Genomic DNA, 27,502 nt, shown 5'->3' with positions numbered 1-27,502 from the left:
TTCCCTCCACCTTGAATGCTTTGTACTTCTTGCTGGTCATAGTTGGCTTCTTCTTACCCTTGAAGTAGTAATTAAATGTCAGCTTTTCAGAGAGATCTATCACCCTAATAATTAAGATCCCTTGTTATTCCTGGTCTTAACCTTGTATTGATTTGCAGATATTGTACATGTTTACAGTTGATTTGTTTCATCCTTGTTTTCCCCTCTTGGATGTAAGCCCCTTGAAGGCAGGGTCTATATTTATCTTGGTCTATATTTATCTTGATTACTTTTGTATCCTGAACATCTAGCAGATGTTTGCTAACAATTTGGTGGATGAATTAGTAAATATCCTATTTTTTAAAAAAAGTTTGAGAGGAGATTCCACAATCTGTTCTACTTCTCCTTTCCTTCCTTTTTGCTCACTCTCCCCTCGGCTGACTTTTAATACATTCCAAAATGTTGACATCCCTATTGTTAGGAAGAGGCATTGGTATAGTATCATCATTACTGCACCAGTAAACTGGTTGAATGTTCATTAGCCTCATGATGTTCAAAGGAAAGATACCCAAAATTGTAATTTAACTTTTTGTTTTAAAAACAATCACCCTTCCAGCCCTGCCCCATGTCTCTGGAAAGGCAGGCTAATTTTGCAGTAGTCTAAGTAAGCAAGGCAGAAAAAGACAAACTTTTTGGAGAGAGATCCTATGTAATATGTTCCAGAATGCTACATGTATAATTTTGTGTTCTTTTGCTATTTTGTATTATTTTTTTAATTTGTTTCCTACTAGGAGTAGTAGTTGATGTCAGTTGAGGTCCAGTCCCTTATCCACACTGGGAGGTTATTTTAGAAAGTCTTTGTTCCTCAAGATTTTGAACTCTCAAATAAATTTTCCTCCCATTTCTAAACTATGATGCTAGCATAGGATGGTTGGGTTCTCTATCCAACAGGGTTGAAATTAAGGATTGGCCCACTGTGTGCTCACTTGGAACTCAGAGACTTCTCCAAACTTATGCTTGTTGTTGGCAGGATTCAGTTCCTTGTGGTTTTAGGATTGTAGTCCCCCTGTGGTCATCTCCATCTGAGCAATGGAGAACCTTCCTTTCCTGCTTTGAACTTCTCTGAACTACCTCTTTTGCTACCAGCCAGAGAAAATTCTCTGATTTTAGTCACCCTATCTTAATGGCAACTGGCTATCATCTGAAAATCCCTTTTACCATTCAATATGACATAATTATGGAAGTTGCACCAGGACATGGAGATCATAGGGGTCATCTTAGAATTCTGATTGCCACAGTTAACCTAGAATTGCATTCATCTGCCTGTATCAGAAAAACTGATCATAATAGTTTAAACAAAAACATTTTTTTTCATCTAACAATAAATAGAGTTAAATGATTATTGATACAGGATCAGTGGCTCAGTGACATCAGGGCCAATGACTGTGATTCGCTTGCCTTTTCATTTGTGGTTGCAGTGTGATTATCACAATGCAGCCATCATGACCATATTCAAGACAGGAAAAAAGAGAAAAGGAAAGGATCAGGCCTGCATGAGCATTATCCGTGTCCTTCATTGAGACATGCAATACAAAGCAAGACAAAGCAAAGACAGAAACCACTTCTCAGAGCTTAGGATCTCACCATACCTTCATCTATGTCTCATTTGCCAGAACTTGGTCAGGTGGCCACCCCTAGGTGCAAGGGAGGCTGGGAAAGCAGGAATAGAAATTTTTGTGATTGGCTTATTAACCAGTAACAGTCCATCCCCTGGTGCTGGATGAGGAGAAGAAATGAATGTTGGGGATTCAGCCAACATACCTGTTATACCTATTTTCTGAAAAGCACAATGTGGTGGAGGAGAGAATATAGAAGTTAGAGTCAGAAGACTTGTGATCCTGACCCAACTCTGTCGTGGTTGTCTGCGTGACCTTAGCCTAGTCAAGCAACCTCCCTGAGCCAGTTCACATATCTATCAAATGAGAGAAATATTTGCTTTACTTATCTCAGGGTTATTGTAAAAATGAATTGAAATACTTAATGAAGTTATTTGCATCCTGGAAATACATACTAATTACAATTTTTGGTCAGTACTAAAAGTACATTTCATTGATGCAAAGAAATGTGTGTATATATATGTATGTGTCTATATATACACACGTATAAGTATACATATTTAAAAATATTTTATAATATCTAAAATTAGATGCATTTTATAACCCATGGGGCCTTAGTTTCAGTGAAACATGATAATAATATTTTGCTTAGCTTCTTGGAAAGTCTTAGGGTTACGCCTAGGAAATATGGCCACCATTGGGATCTGTAGGACTCCTATAGACGCCTAGGCAACGGACATCAATGCCTTATGATGGAACATCTAAAGTGATAGATTCATGGCTCTAAAATGTAGATGGAAAGAAATTATCCACACCAACGTCCTACTTTCATACAGGCAAAATAGTAGTATTCCTATTCCAAATATGAAACTAAAGTGAGCAAGATGAGTTTACCAAGATAGAGGAAACCAGATCCTTCTAAGAGTTGGAGGTACTAGAAAGTGTTCTGCAAACTTTAAAGGGTGACCTGTCAGGGTTATTCATTACATTCTGGATGTAACACACTGTTCAAGCACCTGGGGATGTCCTTCAGGGTCACTGCCTCAGGAATGCACCAAAGATCAGAGACAACCTGTTTTTCAGGCCAAGTGTGACTTAGATCCTTGACTCTGAATGTGGAGTCATAGAGTTCTTTAATTAACACAGCTATCAGGATTGTTTATTTTGAAGAGAAATCACACAATAGAATATTTGTAATTATAACATTGGGATGTACATATACGCATGCATGTAAATATATACGTATATATATTTGTGTACATGTATGTGTATACACACACATATAATGTGACTTTCGAGAGGACAAAAACATATCTAGAGATAGGGAATTATGATGTATGTGATTGAAAGAAAAATAGTGGAGAATCATCGATACATACTGACATTAGTTGAAATATGACATATATTCCTTTTGGAGTTCTTATGTATGTTTGACTTGAGGCTTGGGTATTCATTTTATTCACCAATTTTCAGTGGAAGAGGAGTGATCAGTCTTTTTAAAAAATTTTATTTATTTATTTTTATTTTTAAAAATGTATTTTGAGAGAGCAAGTGAGGGAGGGGCAGAGAGAGAGAAAGAGAGACAGAAAGAGAGAGAGAGAGAGAGAGAGAGAGAGAGAATCCCAAGCAGACTCCTTGCTGACAATGTGGAGCCTGATGTGGTGTTTGAACTCACAAACTGTGAGATCATGACCTGAGCCAAAACCAAGAGATGGACAACTAACCATCTTAGCCACCCAGATGCCCCATTTAAAAAAAATTTTTAAAGAATATTATATTTAAATGAAAGAACGAAAGAAAAAAATGGTGAAAAGATAAGAGCATATAACCAAAGCCCCTTACCTTTTCCCTTGGGGAACATCAAAGCACCTGTTAATTAAAGGGCGTGTGTGTGTGTGTGTGTGTGTTTTCCAGTGTTCAGATTCTGTTAAAATGAACTCTGTTCTCTCCTAAAGGAAAAGACTTTAGAAGAAGGAAGAAAAGCAGTGTTCCAAGTCCTGAATCTGATATAGGTCTTTGCCATAGGGTAATTGTGCCTTCTGGGCTTCTGTTTATTCTAAGAAGTTATGAAACAAGTGGCAGGGTTACTTTAACTTTGTGATTAAATCGTTGTGGTTTCTTTAGCCCACTGTGACAGAGGTCTTGGAGTATAAAACCATGCTTGGTATTATTTTGTATTCTACATTGCAAATGCTGAGTTCATAGTAGACGTTCAGTACGTTGGTTGAATGTCTTGCTTTGGAAGAAAGCTTTACAGAAATACATATAATCTATGCAGTCTTAGTTTTTTTTCATCCTTTCTTTCTTCCCAGTTTTCTTTTTGACCTTTAGATGCTTGTCTTTGATCAGAAAAAAGCCGAGGCCTGCTTTGGGGTTTGGAATGGGCACTAGGATCTAGTTTGAGATGTTTCTGCATAAACCCCAGACAGATGGCTGGATAGCGTTGCCAGTAGCCTCAAAACCCAACAAGTGGGTGCAAAGATTTCCAAAGTAGCCATCTTGTTGAATATATATGGCAGAGAGATACAAGAGGGAGATGGTTAAATTCTCAGATTTAAATTACCTTTTTGGATCACTAACCGAATAAGAATTATGTTACAGTAGGGGCGCCTGGGTGGCTCAGTGGGTTGGGCGGCCGACTTCGACTCAGGTCATGATCTCACGGTCAGTGGGTTCGGGCCCCGCGTCGGGCTCTGTGCTGACAGCTCAGAGCCTGGAGCCTGTTTCAGATTCTGTGTCTCCCTCTCTCTGACCCTCCCCTGTTCATGCTCTGTCTCTCTCTGTCTCAAAAATAAATAAACGTTAAAAAAAAAAATTAAAAAAAAAAAAAAAAAAAAAAAAGAATTATGTTACAGTAGTATAAACCATGGCTCCTCTAACAAAATAAAAACATTTTCTCAGCTCTGAAGGGATGGAATTAATCCATATAGCTACATGAAACTCTCCTTTCCTTTTCATATGATGTATGAAAGTTTTCTAAAACTTCTAATTAACATTTCCAAGACATCACTATAAAATCACCCTAATGTAGATTATCTGAACCGGACTTCTTTTTTCTTATTAAAAATGATTACAAGTCAGAAGGGAATGTTTCAGGGGAGGACTTTCAATTTGGGCTATAACTGGTAACATACTAGTCCTTTTGCAGTGAACAACCGTGAAACTACTGGACCACTGTATGAGGCAACTGTTTTTAAGTATTGGTCAACAGAAAGCACAGTATTTCAATCGTGAGAGAAAGCAAGCTCGTGAGGTGAACCTGATGATCACCTTGGCTCTCTTCCAGGGGAAAGTTTTCTGACTGCAGCATTGTATGCTGGAGTCTGCACTGAGCACAGCAGTCCTGCTGAGCTAAGGAAACAGAGATCAGAGTCTGGGACAGCGAAGCAGCTGGAATCTGCTGGGCAGGGCATTAGAGAAGAGAGAATTGCATGGGGAATGGGGGAACAGAAGTGTGTCTGGGTGTACCCAGGGAATCCTTGGCCTGGCTGGAGTGCAAATATACAGACTGAAACCATACGAGATTTCTCAGAAGTGGTGGCTCCAGGGTTGAGAATGGGACAGAAATACTAGAGGTCAAGCAATATTGGGAGATAGTGGCAGTCCAGCCTAGCCACATTGAAAAGACCTCCTTAACACATTCTAAGCATCCAGGAAAGATAGAAAGTCTGTGTCTTAGGGGTAAGAAACATGCTTTCAACCAAGGTTGGTAATTTTTTAAATAGATTTAGGTAGTAATTATTCTAGATCTTATGAGCTATACAGCATCTGTTATAACTACTCAATTTTGCTATTAATAGGACAAAAGAAGCCATAGACGGTATGTAAATGAATGGGCATGGTTTTGTCTCAATATAATTTTATTCATAAGGAAAGGCAGAGGGCCAGACTTGGGTCATGGCTGTAGTTTGCCAGCTGCTGCTCTACAGTAAGACCTACTCTAAACCCACCCTAACAAAGCCAGAGCTGTCAAAATCTGCCATGGAGATTGACTTTGAAAGTTGAGATCTGCAGTCAGAGGAGCTTAGGAGACATCTTCGGCTTTTCACAAATTCATCCAACAAAGTGGAAGGCCAAGCCCAGACAAGACGAATGTGAGCAAGCAGTTTGACTTCTGGCAAAAATCAACTCTGCAGAGTTGATTGTCTTCAAATTCAGAAATCATCTGTGTATCATCAACAATTAGTAGGCATGCAAAAAAATAGGTAACTATTACCCCTAGTCAAAAACAAAACAAAACAAACAGTCAATAGAAACTAATCTCCAAATGGCCCAGATGTTGGGTTTGGCAGACAAAATCTGTAAAGGAGGTATTATAAATATGTTCAAAGAACTAAAGGAAAATATTGTTGTAATGAGAGAATATATAGGGCATCTTAGCAGAGAAATAGAAACTATAAAAGTATCTAATGAATCTATTCTAAAATAGAAAAGTTGAGTAACTGAGATGAAAAATTCACAGGATAAGCTAACAGGAAATGAAGATGATAGAAGAACTGATAAACTTGAAAACAGATCAGTAGGAGAGGAGATAGAGAAAGGGGGCAGAAAAACGTATTAGAGGAAATAGTGACTGAATTTTTCCAAATATAACAAAAAAAATGACATACAGATTCAAAATAGTACACAAACTTTAAATAGGGTAAGTTCTAAGAAAACCACATCTACACATATCATAGATAATTGCTGACAACCAAAGAGAAAGGGGAAAAATTAACAACATAAGAATCAAAGTCAACTCCTCATCAGAAACAATAGAGACCAGGGGCTCCTGGGTGACTTAGTTAAGTGTCCAGCTTCAGCTCAGGTCATGATCTCGCAGCTCCTGAGTTCGAGTCCAGTGTCAGGCTCTGTGCTGACAGCTCAGAGCCTGGAGCCTGCCTTGGATTCTGTGTTTCTCTCTTTCTTTGCCCCTCCTCTACTTGCACTCTGTCTCTCTGTCTCTCAAAAATAAATACACATTAAAAAAAAACTGAGAGCAAAAGATAAAATACTGAAGAAAAGTCAACCTCAAATTCTCAAATTCTCAAATTCTTCTATGTCTACTGAAAAATGTTCTTGAAAAAAAAAGATAAAGAATGGATTATTTTAGAGCCATGCTGTTCAATAGAAATATAGTCCAAACTTTTCTAGTTGCCTTCATTTAAAAAATGTTAAAGGAAACAGGTGAAATTAATTTTAAAAATATGTTCTTTTGGACCTGGTGTATCTAATATATTTTTAACATGTAGTCAATATAGACATTATTAAATAGGTATTTTACACATTTTTGTATGCTTTGAAATCTGATATATATTTTATACATAAAGAACAAAATTTATTATTTTATTTTATTTTTTTATTTTTAAAAATTTAAATCCAAGTTAACATATAGTGTAATAATGATTTCAGGAATATAATTTAGCGATTCATCACTTACATATAACACCCAGTGCTCATCCCACGAAGTGCCCTCCTTAATGCCCATCACCCATTTAGCCCATCCACCCAGCCAACACCCCACCAGCAACCCTCAGTTCTCTGTATTTAAGAGTCTCTTATGGTTTGTCTTCCTCTCATTTTTGCTTCCCTTCACTTATGTTCATCTGTTTTGTTTCTTAAATTCTACATATAAGTGAAATCATATTTGTCTTCCTCTGACATTTCACTTAGCATTGTACACTCTAGTTCTATCCGTGTTGCAGATGGCAAGATTTCATTCTTTTTGATCACCGAGTAATACCACATCTTCTTTATCCATTCATCAGTTGATAGACATCTGGGCTCTTTCCATACTTTGGCTATTGTTGATAGTGCTGTTGTAAACATTGGGGTGCATGTGTCCCTTTGAGTCAGCGCTCCTGTATCCTTTGAATAAATACCTAGTAGTGAAATTGCTGGGTTGTAGAGTAGTTCTATTTTTAATTTTTTGAGGAACCTCCATACTGTTTTCCAGAGTGGCTGCACTAGTTTGCATTCCCATCAGCAATGCAAAAGGGTTCCTCTTTCTCTGCATCCTCGCCAACATATGTTGTTGCCTGAGTTGTTAATTTTAGCCATTCTGACGGGTGTGAGGTGGTATCTCATTGTGGTTTTCATTTGTATTTCCCTGATGATGAGTGATTTTGAGCATTTTTTCATGTGTGGGTTGGCCATCTGGATGTCTTCTTTGGAGAAGTGTCTATTCATGTCTTTTACCCATTTCTTCACTGGATTATTTGGTTTTTTGGGTGTTGAGTTTGATAAGTTCTTTGGATACTAACCCTTTATCTGATAAGTCATTTGCAAATATCTTCTCCCATTCCATCGGTTGCCTTTTAGTTTTGCTGATTGTTTCCTTCATTGTGCAGAAGCTTTTTATCTTGATGAGGTCCCAACCGTTCATTTTTGCTTTTGTTTCCCTTGCCTCCAGAGACTTGTTGAGTAAGAAGTTGCTGTGGCCAAGATCAAAGAGGTTTTTGCCTGCTTTCTCCTGGAGAATTTTGATGGCTTCCTGTCTTACATTTGGGTCTTTCATCCATTTTGAGTTTCTTTTTGCGTATGGTGTCAGAAAGTGGTCCAGGTTCATTTTCTGCATGTTGCTGTCCAGTTTTCCCAGCACCACTTGCTGAAGAGACTGTCTTCATTCCATTGGATATTCTTTCCTGCTTTGTCAAAAATTAGTTTGGCCATACGTTTGTGTGTCCATTTCTGGGTTCTCTGCTCTGTTCCATTGATCTGAGTGTCTGTTTTTTGTGCTAGCACCATATTGTCTTGATGATTACAGCTTTATAGTACCACTTGAAGTCTGGAATTGTGATGCCTCCAGCTTTGGTTTTCTTTTTCAGGATTGTTTTGGCTATTCAGGGTCTTTTCTGGTTCCATACAGATTTTAAGATTGTTTGTTCTGGCTCTGTGAAGAATGCTGGTGTTATTTTGATAGGGATTGCATTGAATATGTAGATTGCTTTGGGTAGCATTGACATTTTAACAGTATTTGTTCTTCCAATCCATGAACATGGAATGTTTTTCCATTTTTTTGTGTGTGTCTTCTTCAGTTTCTTTCATAAGCTTTCTATAGTTTTCAGTGTATAGATTTTTCACCTCCTTGGTTAGGTTTATTCCTAGGTATTTTATGCTTTTGGTGCAATTGTAAATGGGATCAATTCCTTGATTTCTCTTTCTGCTGCTTCATTATTGTGTATGGAAATACAGCGATTTCTGTACATTGATTTTATTTCCTGCAACTTTGCTGAATTCATGGATCAGTTCTAGCAATTTTTTGGTGGAGTCTTTTGGGTTTTCCACATAGAGTATCATGTCATCTGCGAAGAGTGAAAGTTTGACTTCCTCCTTGCCAATTTGGATGCCTTTCATTTCTTTGTGTTTTCTGATTGCTGAGGCTAGGACTTCCAATGCTATGTTGAGTAATGATGCTGAAAGTGGACCTCCTTGTCAAAGAACAACTCAATTTAGACTGGCCACATGTCAGTACTTACTTTGTGTCAAGTGGCTACTGTATTGAAATTGGATAGCACAGTTTTATCTATCTATCTACCTATTTATTTATTTAATGTTTATTCTTTTGAGAGAGAGTGTGAGCAGGGGACGAGAAGATAGAGAACCCCAAGCAGGCTCTGCACTGCCAGTGCAGACCCTGATTTGGGGCCCAAACTCACAAACTATGAGATCATGACTTGATCTGAAATCAAGAATTAGATACTCAACTGACTGAGCCACCCAGGCGCCCCCTAAATTGGATAGCACAGTTTTAGATCAAAGAGAAAAGGGGATGTATGTGTTGCCTTATATCTAGAATGTTCCTGAAGTTATCTTATGTAAAGAGGTTAAATTAACCTTACTAAAACATTTACCTGCTCAAAGCCCTAAAGAGTGACAAAATAAGTTAATTTGTTCATTCACTAATTTCACCATCTACTCAACATTTAATAAATGCAAGACCCTATTCTAAGAGTTGAAGACATCAACAACAAAATAGTCCCCTTTTCCAGGGAGCATACAGGCTAATTGGCATGAGACCCACATTAGCAAGTAATTTCATTATAATTTGGTAAATTAGTGTAAGTAAGATACCATCAGCACATAGACGATAGGGACAAGTGGAATTAGTGGAAGTCAGGGAAAGGTACCATATATCAGAGTTCTTGATTATAAGCAACTGAAACCAACTCTGGCTAACATAAGGAGAGGAGTCTGTGGCTATGAGGGCCATTGAGGAGTTTGTAAGCAGAGCCATGGCATGGACATTTCAGGTTTTAAGAAGAGTACTCTGGCATAATACATTGGGTAATAGGTTGGAGGGGTGTGACCATGAAGGCAGGGAGACAGGTAAGACACTGGTGATTATCTGGATGAGAGACAATAAGGGGATGAATCAAGGCATTGGCAGTGGGAATGGGAAGGGTAGTTTCATGTGTTCAAACTCATTCTAAGATTGAGAACTGTCACTATTCCAGCCCCTCCTTTTCCAGTGCACTCAACACCACTCCTACCATCTCCTGTAAACAGAACGTAACTCACTGTCAACTAGACATACCAGTCCTGTTCCCCCTCCCTAAAATGCCTTTGCCCCTCTGCTGTCTTGCTAAGAGCCCTCCCTTCCAGTTTAAGGTGTAGCTCATGACCACCTACTGCTCAGTAGTCTCTTAATACATTTATGCTCTGCTGTCATTGTTTTGAGGGATCACCTGTCATAATAGGTTAGAGAGCTTACTGGGTTAGTATTTATGTTGCCGCCATACCCCCCTGCCATCTGCTTTGAACTACTTGAGGCCAGTTCTTGTTTTCCTTGTACGTTCAGGCCCTAAAATGGGCCCAGCACAGAGAACTCAGTACATGTTTCTGATGATGCTGCCCCCTTACTTTGCATGGAACACTGAGGTCCTGTTGTGACCAATAGCTTTCATCTCCAAGTTCCTTGTCAGTGTGGTCCAAGGAGCATTCATCTCCTGTAGGTACATTTCTTCGGTCACTCTCCACCCAAACCTTTGGCAACTTAACATTTCCCACTGAACTCTTCTCCTCAGCTGTTAAGGCTACCAATTCTCTCTCCCCACATTTCCCCAGTAAACACCTCAGCTCTCATCAGACTGACCTCTTCACCCACCTAGAAACAAGCCCACAAAGGTCTGACTCTTAATCTTCACTATATTAATGGTGATCCTTTGTCCCGGGGATGCCCTCAAATATCCTTACTCCTCCCTTCCGGTGGCCCAGAACAAAGGATGTCCTTCAGATCCAAGAAATCTGCTCAATTCTTTATGGCTCCAGCCCTTAGAGATCTCTAAGTGGCGGAGCAGCATTTTTGGTGTGTCCTCCAGCAGGATTATTCCTGGATTTGTTGTGTTTGCTCTTCTGTGTCTCCAGCTAGATTGCAAGCTGCTTGTGGGTCACTGTTTCAAAGGGTGCTTAGTACATTTCCAACACATAGGACTCATGAATGCGTATCAGAGGATTGGCACAAGATAGATCTATTTCTGCGACTCCCATCTTTTCAGCCAACTGTTCTCCACCCCCGGATTTTAGTGTGTAAGGCCGCCGAGAAAGAAGCTGCTCTCTGAAGTGGCAAGCCAGAGACTGCAATGAAATTTGCAGTGTCTCTTGGTCAGTCCTGCTGCTGATACTGAGTCACGACCATTTGTGGTGATTTTCAGCCTAACTTTATGATTCACATTCTAAAAATGGGGTGAGGTTTTTATAGAGAAACCAATTCTAGTGTGAACTTAGCCTCACAATTATTGGGTTCCTCTGTGGTTTCTAGCTGCTAGCACAGCACCCACAAGGCCTAGTGTCTCATGATTTATTAGATGTGGCTGTTTCGTGGCAGATAACTAGAATCCATTTCACTGGGTTATGATAAAGGGTTCCCTGTAACAAATTTGTTCCACCAGGCTTTCTTGGGACTGCTTATTATCAACAACCAGCTTGTATCTAGATCTGAGATGGACAAGCTAAGGAAGGGTAGATAAATCCTTGGGACTCTTCTTTCATTCATACTTTCTGAGTAGTGGTCTTGATTCCTCAGCCAAAGTGTGCTTGTATCTCTAAAGAGGAGGTTGAGTGCTTGACTCTGCTTAACATCTGGGAGAACTTCTCTAAAAATGATTGAAAAGAGAAATGACTAAAGCCAGAATGTGTAAGTGACAGAAAAGGGTGGTTTCATGAATTTGTATTCTAGTCCCAAGACTTCTACTAACGAGCTGTGTAACTTCTGGCAAGTAACTTAATAACAGCAGTGGTTATAGCTGACATTTATAAGGTGTGTGGAATGGGGCCTGGCAGGCATATAGTAAGCCCTCTGTAAGGTTACCTGCTATTATCATTGTCATTGTTACAGAGTGTTTATTACTCCCAGTACTAAGCACTCAGTATGTATTATCTCTCTTAATCCTTAAAATTATGAAGTGAATTTTGTTATTCCTTCTGTACAGAGGTAAAATGAGTCTTAAAAGCTGCAGAGGATTCAAATCCCAGGCCCATGCTTTTATTCTCTGTTGCTACATTTGATTTCCTTGGACCTCAGTTTACTCATCTGTGAACTTGAGAGCTGGACTGTTGGTCTTTAAAACCTTTGAGCTCTACAATTTCTAGGTATTTTTTCCCATTACCCTCGCCCTTTTCCTTTTCCTCTTCCCTTGTCCCATCCCCCACCCACACTCATCTGTGAATTTCGCTGGATTCATCATCACGGGGTCAGGAGGATGTTTTCCCCACTGAGCTATGATGCTGCATGTGTCAGCACATGAATTTGTATTGTGGCTTTTTTGTTGCTGTTGGATCTGGTTTACAAACTGCTGTTATTGGGAGAGGAGGAGTCTGACTCTTCAATTTTGCTGTCTTATTGTGGCCTGCAGCCATTACCACACTGAGTGACGCTGATGTCTGATGGCACTTGAGAAAGGCTTTATGGGAGAAGCCTGCTGGTGTCAGCTCTTAGGGTCTTTGGGCTTCTGCGTGGTTTTCTGGTGAGATCTGGGTTTGGAGCATTGCACTCTCTGGGCTGTTTGCACATGTCTGGTCTTGTGGTTGGTAAGAATCTTAGGAGAGGGACTTGGAAGAGAGATTGCCAGGCTTTCCATTTTCTGTACAGCTGGAATGCCCTGGCAGATTTCCACATGGGGAGTTCCACTGATCATTTCATTATGGTTCCATTGCCATTGATGTTTGTAAAGTGCTTTAGTTGGACGATAGTCTGCATATATTCTAGTACTGTTTTTGTGGCTTTGACCCAAAGATCAGAGTGTTTTGGCGCCAGAAGACCCAGGTTTAAGGGTGTCATTGATAGCTTGGTGCATTGAACACACCTGCTTAATAGGGCCTCTAATTGATCATTCTGTGGATGGGATCTTATAGAGGAAAAAAAAGAGTCCATTTGTCACTGTCCTGGGATGTGTGAATTCTTCCACTTGGAATCCTGGAGGAAACATCTTAGGGCACCAAACAAAGGCCTGGAAACAACAAAAATGTTGGATAAGTCACTCCTCTCACCCCAAATTTCTTCATCTGTAAAGGAATATATAGTTAAATGTCTTACTCAACTAAAATGGCTATCAAATCAAATGAGGTATGGTATGAAAATATGTTTCTGAAAATTATAAATGTCTGCAAGCAGTTATTTTTAGGGAGTATTGTACAGCAAAACTGTTTTAGTTACCAAAAAAGGCAAAAACTATTACATATTTCTATTCAGATTAAGCCCAGCATAGATGATTTATAGCAGATAATAATCTACACTAAAATTTCCTCAACATGTTCTTTGTGTTATACACCAGTCAGAAGACTGTGAGTTAAATTGTTCTAGACTAAAATGAATATTGTGAATATTCCATTAATAAGAACTGGTAGTGTTCAGGGCAGATGGTAACTCTTTTGTGGAAACACATTAATTTTGCATTAATTCAGATTTCATTAATTTATTATGAGAGCAAGAGCTAGGTTCAAGTTGTAAATGGACATTACTAGTACAAACAGAATTATAAGTCTATTAAGTCTATTAAGTTCTATATACATAGAACATAATTGCAATGTGAGTAAAGGCTAGACTTTTATGTACTATTTCATAGTAGATTGAAAATGGGCTAGATTGAAAATATGTTTCTTTAACTCACATGTTTTACTAAAGCAAATATTCCCTCCCCCTTTACTCCAAATGAAAAAGATGACTCCATTTCTGTTTTTCTTGATTGGTAAACCATGCTTGGAGGTACCATCTGGAGATGGTTGGGTTTCTGCCAAGAATTTAAATCAGGCCTGCAAAAAAGCTACCTGCCTAACGCAAGAAACTGCATTGATTTAATAGGAAAAAAACAGGCTTTTATTTTACTGTCCTGTAAAAGAAAGTGAAAGTACTTTGAAAAGTTTTAATTTTTGTTTTACCATAATGGCATTATATTACAAATAAAAGTATGTCTAAAATATGGTAATTGGGGAAATTTGGGAATCTAATTGCTAAAATTTGCATGATTATTTGCAAGTCTGATATGAAGTCACGTACAGAGATCTTAATGCTAAAGGCAGATACAGTAAAACCTTGGATCGCGAGTAACTTGTTCTGTGAGTGTTCCGCAAGATAAGCAAACATTTCTAATAAATTTTAACTCGATGAACAATCGATGTCTTGTAATACAAGTAGTATGTGACACCAAACGTCACATGATCACAACTGAGCCAACGGATCTTGAAATTTGTTTTGATAGACAAGTTCTTTGGATTACAAGCATGTTTCCAGAACAAATTCTCACAAACCAAGGTTTTACTTGTACAAGAATTGGGGACAAGACAGGGCAGAGAGAAGGAATACAAGTTGGAAACTCTCCAGACCCCCCTGTGGGCAGTGTTGAAAACCCTGGACCTGTGTGTATTGGATATAAGGTGACAGTTGTCATTTTAACTTTTATTATTTTTTTACACAGATTTCTGCTTGGCAGATTAGCCAGACAAGAAGGGCCAATCTATCTACGTTCTGAGTGCCGCTGTCTACAAGACCCTCATAACAGAGCTGAGGCCCAAGTCCAGCGTGCCACCATACCCCACCCCAGACATTACTCTGGGGTCTGCCCGAGGCCATCAGTGTGAAGATGACCAGTGCCTTCCTAGCATGACTACCTTGGACCATGTGATTGCTACCCACCAGTCAGAGTGGGTCTCCTTCAATGAGGAGCCACTCTTTCCTGTTCCTTCTGAGGGTAAGGAACACTTTCATTTCTTAGGTGAAAAGATTAGCAAAGAACCATAACTGTTTACGATGACTTCTACTTGATCATTCTTTGGGTGGGATCTTAATATGTACAAAAGAGCCAGTGTGTCACCTTCCTGAGGTGCAGATTCTTCCACTTAGAAGCCTTCTTAGAAGCATTAGGAACCTTAGAATCCCAAACAAAAGGGTCTGGAAACAGCAAAAGTATTGGCTGCTTTCTTCCAAGGAGCATAAACTTCGTATTTACAAACTACTCTACACTTGGCCTTTTAGGGTGTTCCTCCCACCAGCAATTTGGATTTCCTCAGTTTCTAAAGTGCAGTTGCGGAGAGTGACAGGTGTTAGAGCCAGACTGCTTGGGCCCAAATCCTGGCTCTGTCACAAATAAGTGATGTGCCCTTGGGTAGATTGTTTATTCAACTTCTTTGAGCGGTAGTTTATCTGAGCAGTAGGGGCAATCACAGTCGCTTCCTCGGGGTGGCTGTGAGGGTTACATGAATTAATATATGTAAAGGACTTAGACCAGTTCCTGGCACACGGAAAGAGCTCAGTTAATTGTCATCCATGATCATGATAAAGATGGCTAAATGACTTCCAGGGAACTGGTGCTCAGGGATGAAGGTCAAGGTAGGGGTCAGGAGATATTTGCAGAGCCTTGTCAGCTGGTTCTGTTCCACTGCAGCTACTGCTGTCAACTGGTATCCGCCCAGCTTCACTTACAGCACCTGGAAAGTGTGAGTGTACAGGTGAGCTCTCCAGGATGGAGCCACGTGGCTCTTGAGTCCTTGAAATGTGGCGAGTCCAAATTGAAATGTGTTTGAAGTATAAAATACCCACATTGAATTTCAAAGACCTAGCGAAAGTGAATATTTCATTAATAACGTTTATATTAATGACATGTTAGAATCATACATTTTGAACACACTGAGTTGAAATTTATATTAGTAAATGTAGTTAACCTCTTTCTTTTTACTTTTTTTAATGTGGCTACTAAAAAATTTTAAATTACATATGTGGTTCACCTTTTATTTCTCTTGGGCAGCACTAGTCTAAAGGGTTTGGTCACATGCAGATGGACTAGTTTGGCGAAGGATGAGAGAAAAAAGTTTTATATTCTTTGATTTTTAAAAAGTTTTCATGTAATAGAGCTTGACTACTTTCGGTACACATTTGATAAACTTTAACACGTGTATAGATTTGTGTAACCACCACCACAATTAGGACATAGTTCTTTAAGAAAAAAAATTTTTTTTGAAGACTGTGAAGTGTTCCCGCGCCAATAAAGTGCTAGAAAGCTAGGGGAGAAGCTTCTGGGCCTCATTCAGCTTATCATTGGTACGGAGTTTGCACCTGGCGGTCTGCAGACGTGTAGTTTCGACTGCACAGAGGTTAAAGTTTGAATTTCAAGGTGTTCAGTCCAGACGGATGCTTTCTTGTTCAGTGTGAGTGTCTACCAGTCCTTGTTGCCTTTTGCTTTCCTCATTCGACTCAGTTATATTCCTGTTTGGCCTCTATAAACATTTTTGTCTGTGACTGCCAAGCACTGGAATAGGCACTGGGGTCAGAAGAGTGAGTAAGACTGGAAGTCTCAGCCTGCCTGGATACTGACTGTGGACATGCAGAGGTTATCCTTTGTACACATTATTAGGGAAACACTCCTTGGGCATAGAGACAGATGGGCATGGCTGTTTCTTCACCCTCACCCACCAGAATGGTGAGTCTTGTGATCACCCCTTACCTATCCTTGGTTTTTCCTCCATGAGACAGTTTTGAAGAGTGACCTCCCTCACATGATTGATGGCAGTGTCTGGTATCTGTTTCAGGGGGCACCGAAGAGCACCTCCCAGGACTGTCTTCTTACTCAGACCGGTCTGAGAGCTCCTCCGGGGAGAACCATGGGGCACATGGAGGCTCTCAGGAACTTTCCCACTCAGAGCAGGATGACTCCTCTGAAAAGTTGGGCCTCATCTCTGAAGCGGCGTCCCCTCCTGGGAGCCCCGAGCAGCCCCCACCTGACCTGGCCCCGGCCTTCAGCAACTGGGTTCAGTTTGAAGATGACACACCCTGGGCCAGCACGTCACCACCTCATAAGGAAACAAGGGAGACAGGTGGGAGGCTGTGAAGGGTTCTGACTTAGGTCTGTGCTCACCAGGGAGAAGTGGGTGGGGGCTGCCAGGGTGCTGGTTTACCAGAGCCCTCTGGCACTGGCCATACAAAAGAGCTGGCAGAGATCTCATCTGACTTAATTCTACAACTAGTTTTTGTTAACAAAGCATATGGAAGGATTAATGTGTTCTGGGCCATTTCTTGCTTTTTATACTTGTCCCTGGTTGTTAACTTGTCTTTGGAAGAATGAATATTTACTTATCTCTCTATTAGGTATTGCAATTATATTTACCCAGCACCTAAATTATAAGCTCCTTACAAGCAGAAGTGAATGCCTTTCAGAGCATGGACCACCATCAATTTCTAATAGAGTCACTAGTTACATATGGATATTCTTGTGTCTCAGACCTGTTGAATCTAAATCTTCAGAGGAAGGGACTGCTGTTAATGATAATTCTCTTATTTTTGTGGCATTTAAACAGCGAGAAGCTGCACTGGGGAGCTTAGTGAAGCCAGAGGAGTTGTTAGTCCCCATCCTGGTGACCTGGCTGCTTATTTGATTGTGTACCAAAGCATACCAGCACTGATTGGATAACTTTTGTGACTATCTTAGTTTTCTGTTTGCTGCATAGCAAACTACCATAAACCTAGTGGTTTAAACAACATAAACTTTATTATCTTATATTTCTGTAATTCAGAAGTCCAAATGGGCATCACTGGACTAATTCAAGGTGTTGGCAAGGCTGCATTCCTTCCAGGAGGTTCTGGGGAAACCAGGAAATCTGTTTCCTTGCCCTTTCTAGCTTTTGGATGCTGCCCACATTCCTTGGCACATGGTACCTTCCTCTGTCTCCAAAGCCAGCAATGTTGCAGCTCTCTGTGCCTTTCTTCTGTAGTCACATCTCTCACTGATTGACTTCTGCCCATCTCTTCCGCTTTTAAGGACCCTATGACTACCTTGGGCCCACCAGGATAATCCAGGATAATCTCCCCATCCCAGGGCCCTTAATTTAATCATATCTGCGAAGTCCCTTTTGCCATGTAAGGTGACATATTCACAGTTTTGGGGAAGGATGTGGATATCTTTGCGGGGGTGGGGGGCATTATGTTGCCTACCATAGAGCCCTACTAGAAAAAAGCATGGTTGATATTATTTTTGTGGGTGGCTTAAATGTTTTGCTAGTTTTAATTTTTAAAAATAATCCTTTTTGTTTTCAAACATGTTTTCAGCACCAATAAAACAATTTAAGAAAATATAAAACATAATTTTATATAATAAATACTTCAATTTTTACATAACAATTCGCATGTTATGTTTACCTTTTCACATTTAAACATCAGATTTTTCAGTGAATCATTGGTGAGAGAGCCATGACACTCAGAGCAGCAAGGATGAAATGACAGGTCCAGACAGGCTTCCCAGTCTTGCTGGTGGGAGGAAGTTACCTCTACTGAACACCTAATGCTGGCAAAACAGTGGGCTGATTAAGCATTTATGCACGTGGGGAAGAGTTACCCGACATTGGGGAGTGAATCAGTACAGAAATATTTTCCTTATTTTAATAAGGTATATTTACCAAATACTTTCTTAGGCACCGTGCTCAGTGTCTTAACTACATCATCTTAATGCACCTCTTAACAACAATCATATGAGGAAAGCATTAACATTATATTGGACATGAAGAGACTGAGACAGACAGTGGTTTAGGAATTTGCCCAAGGTTGTATGCTGGCAAGTGGCAGGGGAGAGCTTCAAAGCCAGGCAGACTGGCCCCAGGGTCTTGGAACAGTCCAGGGATGCACCATGACTTAATTTGCTCCCATGTCCTGCTGTTCCTGCTATGGTTTTCTCTGCTCCCTCATTCTGGGAGGCTGGGGAGTTGAGGATAGGTTCAATGGTGTTTCTCTACTCACTTGCCCCAAAATGGCCCTGCTTTCAGGTCACTGCTGTATTCATGGCATTCAGATTTGCTCACATCTTGTTCATACCTTACCGTTAGCCTCAAAGATTTCTTGGTGGTTCAGAATTATGTAAATGATGGTCGTATAGATGGTCAGTTTGCTTCAACTCTTCACCACTTATTTTTGCAAAACTAACTCTGGGATTAGTCCTAATTACGTTGCCTCCATCTGACTGAGGATCTTAGCTTGCCATTGATAGTGCTTTTGACATATTTTTAAAACCTTATCCTTTAATGCAGCAGTTCTCAAAGTATGGTTTATAGATCACTGGGATTGCCCAAAAGTCTCTCAAAGGGTCCTTGGGGTCAAATTATTTTCATAATAATTCTAAGATTGCCTTTTTCACTGCATTTGAATTTGTATGGTACAAAAGTAATGGTGAGTAAAGATTCTGGCCACCATGTACCCATACTAAAAAAAGAAGTCAATTTCAACATAATATCCTTGATAAAGTAGTAAAAATTATTAATTTTATTGAATTTTATTAAATCTTGATTCTTAAATACATCTTTTTAATATTCTCTGTGACAAAATGGCATAAAGCACTTCTGTGCCATACTCAAGTGTAACAGTTATCTTGAATAAAAATGGTTGTCTTGGGAAAAAAATTGGGTTAAAATTTTTTTTAAATGTCTATTTTTGAGAGAAGGAGAAAGCATGGTGAAAGGGCAAAGAGAGAGAAAAGGGACAGGGAATCTGAAGCGGGCTCTGTGCTGACAGGAGACAGCCCAATGCAGGGCTAGAATTCACAAACTGACGTCATGATCTAAGCCAAAGTTGGACGCATAATTGAGCCATCAAAGTGCCCCTAAAATTTGTTTAATAAAAAAATTCATTTAGAAAATCAGAATTATTTTAAAGTTATTCAAATTTTCATTCAAAAATGAAAATAACGCAAAAAAAAATCCTTGATGAACAAAGTATCAGTATTTTAAAAAATAAGATTCAACCTATACTTGCATGACTGTCTCACTGGTACCCTAATCCTGGCCCTAGTTCCAATAAAATTTTATTTACAAAAATAGGTGGCTAAGTCTGTGGGCCATAATTTTCTCATTTGATATTTTTAAAATACCGCATTTAAAATGTTACTTGATTCCTGAGATTTTTGTTACCCCCTAAATTTTGCACCCAAAGGGAGTTCCTCACTTGCCTTACCCTAGTCCCAGGTGTGCATTGTAATGAGGATATGGGATGTATGGATATTACTATAGAACAAATCAAGAAATGATAGTTTTCAAATGTGTTGAAAGCATTATGTTGCCTTGAAAATTGTTCAGACAACAATTCCATATGTTTCCACATATGAAGATTTAACTCAGCCTTATAGAGGTAGAGCTCTCTGCCTTAGGGGGAGACTGTAGACTGGTTTCACAGCAGACTTGAGGCTCAATGTGTGGGCAACAAGCAGGAATAAACCATGTTTAGGGCCAGCCCTAAATATTACCTCAGGTAGTATTCTAGGGACCCAAGAACCATGTGTTAAGCATCAGAGTGGTAAAGAAAATGGTAATAAATCCAAGGCTCCAGTCCCAACTCTTCTGCCAATACCCAGCCTTGACCCATCAATATCTCTATTACCCAAACCAACCTCACCCATGTATGCTAATTCCCTCGTGGATTTCCTTACACAGATTGGGTTTGACAACAAGGCAGAGTGGTTGGTAGAGCTAAGGTCAACATGATAAGGAGAAAGGAGGCTTCCACCCTCTCAACACAGATAATGCAGATCTCTCCCAAGATAGACAGTTCCATTCTGACAGCTGTCAGGCAGCTCAGATTTTGATTTAAATTCAACAGATTTGAGAACTTGTGCAATGTCAATAATATCTCATACGTAACTGCAGGCATTACACCAAAATAACACAGATCTGTGCAGCAAGTATCCTCATAGTGATAGAGACAGTCTGAGGTTTCTTAGAATCACTGCTGCCTGCTCTATTCTTTTGGTAATACTCAGTTTGGTAATACTCAGCTAAATAATGGCCCCCAAAGATATCAGGACCCACTCCCTGGAACCTGTAAATGTTATCTTATTTGAAGAAAAGGTCTTTGCAGATGGGATGAAGTTAAGGATTTTGGGGGGCACCTGGGTGTCTCAGTCAGTTAAGCATCTGAGTTGGGCTCAGATCATGATCTCATGCTTCATGAGTTTGAGTTCCGCATTGGTCTGTGTGCTGACAGTGTGGAGCCAGCTTGGGATTCTCTCTCTCTCCCTCTCTCTCTGCCCCTCCCCTATTCTCTCTCTCTCTCTCTCTTTCCCTCTCTCTCTCTCTCTGTCAAAATAAATAAACTTAAAGAAAAAGTTAAGGATTTTGATAGATAATCCTGGATTATCTAGGTGGGCCCTAAATGTAATCACATGTATCCCTTATAAAAGGGAGGCAGAGGGAGATTGTGCCCACACAAAGAAGACAATGCAAAGACAGAACAGAAGGGTATTTGAAGATGGCGACCTTGTAAAGTGGAATGTTGAGGCCACAGTCAAGGGATGCTGGCAGCCCCCGGAAGCCTGAGGCCTACGCAAGCAAATGTGTTCTTTCCCAGAGCCTATGGAGGGAGTGCTTGCCAGGCAGGTATCTTGATTTCCACCTAGTGATTCTGACTTCAAACTTCTCACTTCCAGAACTGGGAGGAAACAAAGTTCTCTTGTTTTAACCCACCAAGTTTGTTACAGCAGCCACAGTTAACTAATGGACCAAGTGTCCAAAATCCTAAAGCAGAGCCATTTGCATAAGGCTGAAAATGAGTCAGTCTGGGCTAGAGGAGCATCTGTAATAGTGCAGGCCATTTATTAAGTAGATGTGTTAGCCGGTATGTTTTACTTTCAAACTTGACAGCCTTTTATAGTTTATTCATTGAATCACCAAATATTTATTAAGCATCTCCTCTGTGTAGTTGTCATAGATGCAGACATTCATATACAAAGCTGAGTAACATAAGTGCTCAGAATTTAACAGAAGCCCATTGAGCTTCCTGGGTCCTCTAGTATGAAACCGGAGCCAGCCTGTGCTTCCATGATTTCTCCATCTGCCTCCAGTTGACCATCTTTCAACCACTGCATGTCTTTAAAAAAAAAAAAAAAAAGCTTTCCACTTCGTGGTAGCTAAAAATCTGAGGCTTCTTTGAGAAAACAAAGGAAGAAGTGGATGTTGGGAGAATTGCTTGCCTAAAAGTTTCATTTTATAGCCAGGCCTGTCTATCATCTCTTCTTGGGAAGGATGAAAATTAGAACTTAAAGCATTTCCCCTTGTTATATATCCATTGATTGTGGGTCTTCTCCAGCGCTTTTGTTCAGTTTTGCCCTAGATCAATGGTGCCCACTTGGAGAAAGCTATGTGTTGGCTGGGTGGCCAACTTCTACAAAATAAGTGTCCATCTGGTTCTTTTCAGTTTAATCTGACAGTATAGAAATGGTTTGTCCATCAATTTCTCATTTATCCACTTTAAAAAATGCTTCTCTTAGTTTATTAGTTTCCAGCTAGCAGACGCTGGGCCTGTTTTCGGCCGTAGCTGTGTATCAAGTGAACTTTTTTTACTATGGGCAGCATGTGCGTGAAATGGAGAGATGTTTGCTGTGCTGTACTGAATGTGCAGAAATTGGGAATCTGTTGGTGGACTATGGAATATGTCAGCGTGTCTCAAGGCATGTAGGTGGTGAAGTGCAGCCACAAATAAGGAAAGTCTGAGTAAACTGTTTGTGGCTTCAGCCATTTTCTCATTCACAAGAGTATCACATCAGTATCAGCAGAGCAACACTCATTCCTAGAATGTAGTTGCAGCTTTTCTGTTTTTTTCCCATTTTATTTCCACGTCCTGTTTGCTTCTGTTACATGCTTAGCACTTTCTGATTGGACAGCTCTGTGTCAGGAGAAAGGGGAAAGTGTTTCTTCTACCCCTCAAAATTTCTTTGGGCTAGTCTAAATTGACATGAGACAGGGGCGCCTGGGTGGCTCAGTCAGTTGTGTCTGACTCTTGATTGTGGCCCAGGTTGTGATCTCAGGGACCTGTGATCGAGGTCTGCACCGGGGTCTGTGCTAAGTGTGGAGCCTGCTTGGGATTCTTTCTCTCTCTCCCACTGCCCCTCCCCTACCTCTCTCTCCTAAAAAAATTGACATAAGAAATTAATGGGAAAAAGTGTAACTTTGTGCTACATACACAAGAGGCTCATAGACTGGTAAAATGAGGTGTATATGCCATCCTGAGCTAAGGAATGGGATAGGGCCTGATGCTTCAAAGGGGAGGAGGGCGATTCACAGGATGGTAAGAAGAAGAGTAGATGTTTAATAATTAGATGCCTGCCCTGCCATGCAGACAGGTCACTCAGATAAAATTTATCTCTGGTAATAACTCTTATTCTGGGAAAGATACTCCATTTATTTATTTTCTTTTTCTTTTTTTTGTTTATTTTTGAGAGAGAGCGTATGCTTGTGTGTGAGATGGGAGAGGGGCAGAGGGAGAGAGAGAGGGAGACAGAGGATCTGAAGTGGGCCCTCGCTGACAGCAGAGAGCCTGACATGGGACTTGAACCCATGAAGCACCCATGAGATCATGACCTGAGCCAAAGTCAGACACTTAACCGACTGAGCCACTCAGGCACCCTCCATTTAGATTCTTCTAGGTGGTTAAGGGAGGGGCAGACGTTTCTCTTGAGCCTTAGGGTCTTTAGCTCAGAATAGTCCACATGCCAAAGTGGCACATTTTGAGGAGACTTGTTCTGAACGCCCTCAGCCCCATCCCATGCAGCCTCTTTGTAAATATGTTTTCATGAGACAACCATGATGTAGACCTAAAAGAAATAGGGAGGATGAGAAAGGAGGATACGTGGAACTGATTAACTAACACCATTGCCAGTCTGGATTTCTGGAAGCAAACAGTCAGCCTTACTTAGCCAGCTGTTCCGTGCCTTCACGTCCGGGCTGGCAAGGAGTAGTTGGGAAAGACAGTGCACGTGTGCACACATGGAGGAGTTAGGTGGAGAGATGTTATCTGGGATACTCCTTTTCCATTCCCCCAGCTCCTGTTCCTCTACTGTCCATAGTTTTTCTGGCAAATGAAGAGCAGAAAACAAAAGACTTACCTTTTAAGTTATGCCACCTACGAATAAACCAAGGGAGCATTGCATTTCAGCCTGGAATGGGATTGTACTATTAGCCCAAATAAAAATGCCAGGAGGCTGGAGGCACCGTGGATTAAAAACAAAGAGACCATCATTAGTGGTAAATCTTATTTTTGTGGCATATAATTGTCAGAAGCTGCACTAGGGAACTTCAAAAAGCCAGGGAGCTGTTACTCCCCACCTTGGTGACCTACTTATTTTATTGTGCCCTGAAGCATACCAAGGTTGATTGGTAACGGAGGAGCGACAGCCGATGGGGAAGACAACTCCAGGAATGTTTTAAATCCATCAGGGGGACAACTTTGTTTTGGACTTCAACTGGTGCAGGATTTGAAATGATAAAGTGCCATCCTGGTTGGTCTGGGAAAAGGGAGACACACATGATCTCTCTCGTAAAAATATGAGTAAAATCACTTAATTCAGTGACAAAGCCTTTTTGTAACCAAATATATAAGAAAGATTGCTGGCATCAATTCTTTGGACCTGAGGATCCTGGAGTGAGGGTCATGTAAAGTCAGGCCCCTTTGGTAAATGTTGTTTCCTCCATTAAAAGCCCTAAAATTTGGTGGAGGCCCAATATGGAATTTGTACCCCTTTATTTAACAAGACCACTTAGGCTCAGGCCATGTTGTTGATAAATATTCTCTTTAAATGATTTTTATTAGAAACTTAACTGCCAGATACTTAAACTTAAGACAAATAGCCACCAGAATACTGTTCACATCTTGAGTGTGAAAATGCTATATGATCCATCTGGGTTACCTGGTAAAAAATGTCAAGAAGTTTAAATGAAAACTTGTTTGCTGAACCCCAAACCTTAATGCATAGGTATCCTGCTAAACCTTTAAAACAGCAACAGAACACAGCAGATCCAAAGTGTTAAATAAGAAAAAAACAAAAGCAAAAAAACACAACAAACTTCTGATGAATCTGTTCAAATCAAAATTGAATCTCTATACAGTTCTCTAAAGAAATATTTTCGAAAATGAACCTAACCCCAGGGGGTATTTTATTCACATCGAGTCCCTTAGCAGTAGTGTTTCTGAGTTTCCCTGGTGGTAAGAAGTTTTCCTACTTTAGTATTTTGTCTCCTCTGTTCTAAAATTCCACTCTGTACCAGGAAGAATGTAGCAGTCAGCTCATATAACACCTAAATTCTTTGTAAACATCCTCTCAGAGCAAGGCTGATTTCATGTGCATTTTACAAGTGTATGTGTGTGCTTAGAATATGTTTGTAAATGCATGCAGATAAATTGAAAGAGCAAAGTTCATTCCCAAAATTAAAAGAAAAAAAATTATGGCACTATTTTCAGCATGAAGCTTCCTGTTCAGTCATCATGTTATGTGCTGACCTTCCTCCACAGACACGGCAATTTTGTGGCAAGGCCAAGACTGAATTGGACCCATTATGCAGATGATGCAGGATATGCATAATTACAAACACAAAAAATTTTTCATTTCTAGGGCATTTGTTCCACAGCCCAAGAAAAACACTAATATTCCCTTGTGCTTCAAATGTCTTCCCCAAAAGCTTGGGCTGAGGCCTTCCCATTGTGTCTGGGGAAGCTAATTATCTGGGGCCAGAGAAAGAGCCACTTGTTTGGGGGGAAGACCAGAGATGATGTCAGCCACTTAAGAGGGAGGCAGGGGTGACAGCTGAGAGACTTAATCCTGAAGAAGACTAGCCCAGTGGTTAATTTCTATTATACTTTTTATTCTAGCTACTGAGGGTGAGTTGGTGGGTGGGGGTGGAATAAGATCCCAACCATTTGGTGACTGTGTAGCCAAGGCCTATTGCTTTTGGTATGCATATGTATTTCCCTCTTCAACAGAGGAGGTTTTATTTTCTTTTAATACCTTAAATGTTCTCTGCTTTTAAGAATAATTAATGACCTTTCCGGAATCCATCTCAGACAGTGATATACTGAGGAATGGATTCTAACAAAGCCCTTCTTCCTTGGGGCCTGATGCCCTCTGCCCCTGCCCACTGGGCACCACTCTGCTGTAATCGCTACCTCTCTTGCTGTTCCTGACAAGCTCATTACTGCTCTTGCTGTTCCCTTGGCCCCCAGAACTCTTCTATGTTTTCAACTCAGAGCTCTGCTCAAGCATCATTTCCTCCTGCTCCCAGCCCCCCCCCAACTTTTTCCTGCATTAAATGTCTTTACGGCCCATGTTTTTACCTGAAATTAGGTTATAAGTTTGTTTATTGTCTCTTCCTCACTAGGGGAAAGAGACTATCTCATTTACTCTCAATAGTATAATATGGAGCATGGAACTTAGTAGGTACTCACTTAGTATTTGTTGGACTAATGAATGAAAGATGTATATGAAACATACTGCAGAATGACTGACTCCCATTTATGGAGTGAATGAGCTATTAGGTGGAAGTTGAGGCATGGCTTCCTCTGTGAAGTATGTATATTTTTTAACAAACTAGGCAAAGAAAATAGGCCAACCTCTTCCCTATTATGTCACCAGCTGACTATCATCAGTTTTGATTTCCCATCATTATACACAGAGTGCACACAGCAGATTCATATACCTGGCACACAGATACACATGCATATATACATATACACACATAGTGTATGTGTGTAACATATGCACTTACATATACATGCATATATAATATAGGCATAACATATGTACATATGATACATATATTTATACAAACACACACATATTTTTCCCCCTGGGAGCTACCTTAAAAAGTGCAATTAAACCTGTCCATTATATTTTTGGCATATTTGAAACTACTACCATCATGCCATGTGAGCAGGGGAGAGGATCTCTTGAAAATTACTTCCAGTTATGTAAAATGGGCCTTAAAATATTTTATTAAAGCTACAATATTCTCCTCATCCAAAGAATGTGCTAACTCACCCAGGGGGTCCTTGTGGCCTATCTCACCCTCAGCGTGGGACATAAAACACAATAAACTGCCCAAGCATGCATTAATTAACTAGTTTATTCATGCAAAAAATATTTAGGTGCTGGGAATGCAATTATGAGAAAGTTGGCCATAGCCCCTGCTCTCCCCACGCTGAGGTTACCTAATGGTTGGGCAGTCTGTTACTAGTAAAGCCTTCTGGGGTAAGCAAGGGCCCTCTGAACCAGTCCTGGGACCAGCTGTTTGTATTGCCAACTATGAACTAGCATGGGAGCCACAAATGAAGAATGGAATTAGATCTATTTTGTATTCATGGATGGGCATGTTTATAGCATTGGAAAAATCACACAGCCCTAGTGAGTAGATACCAAAGTATAAAATAAAGGATATTATATCAAAATATACATAAGTATTTAAATTTTAATCTATTTAGGATCCCAAACAAAAATTTTGTCTTTGCTGTATTAATTGTTTTAACTGACAACTTATCAGTTTATTGTTTATTCAACCAATGATGTTTTGAATTCCCACTCTGTGGCAGTCACTGTTCAGGGCACTGGGGATACAGTGGAATATTCCTGCCCCATGGAACATACTTTGTGCTGGAGAAGACATACCAGAAACACAATAAAGGTGTAGATACAGTGTCAGTG

At 40.2% G+C, this 27,502-nt stretch overlaps 1 protein-coding gene across 3 annotated transcripts in view; it reads left to right on the top strand.

The window, feature by feature from the left end:
• Positions 1-27,502, top strand: part of STON2 (stonin 2) — a 145,415-nt gene that overhangs the window by 21,201 nt on the left and 96,712 nt on the right. For all 3 annotated transcript variants that reach the window (XM_042943982.1, XM_042943981.1, XM_042943980.1), the window contains 2 exons: positions 14,486-14,758; positions 16,593-16,877. In XM_042943982.1, coding sequence (XP_042799916.1) covers positions 14,671-14,758; positions 16,593-16,877 — 373 coding nt within the window. In that variant the 5' untranslated portion in view covers positions 14,486-14,670. The remainder of the gene's footprint in view (positions 1-14,485; positions 14,759-16,592; positions 16,878-27,502) is intronic.

This window comes from Panthera leo, chromosome B3 (assembly GCF_018350215.1).
Source record: "Panthera leo isolate Ple1 chromosome B3, P.leo_Ple1_pat1.1, whole genome shotgun sequence".
In the NCBI taxonomy this organism is placed as follows: Eukaryota; Metazoa; Chordata; class Mammalia; order Carnivora; family Felidae; genus Panthera; species Panthera leo.
This window is presented reverse-complemented; position numbering and strand designations above follow the sequence as displayed.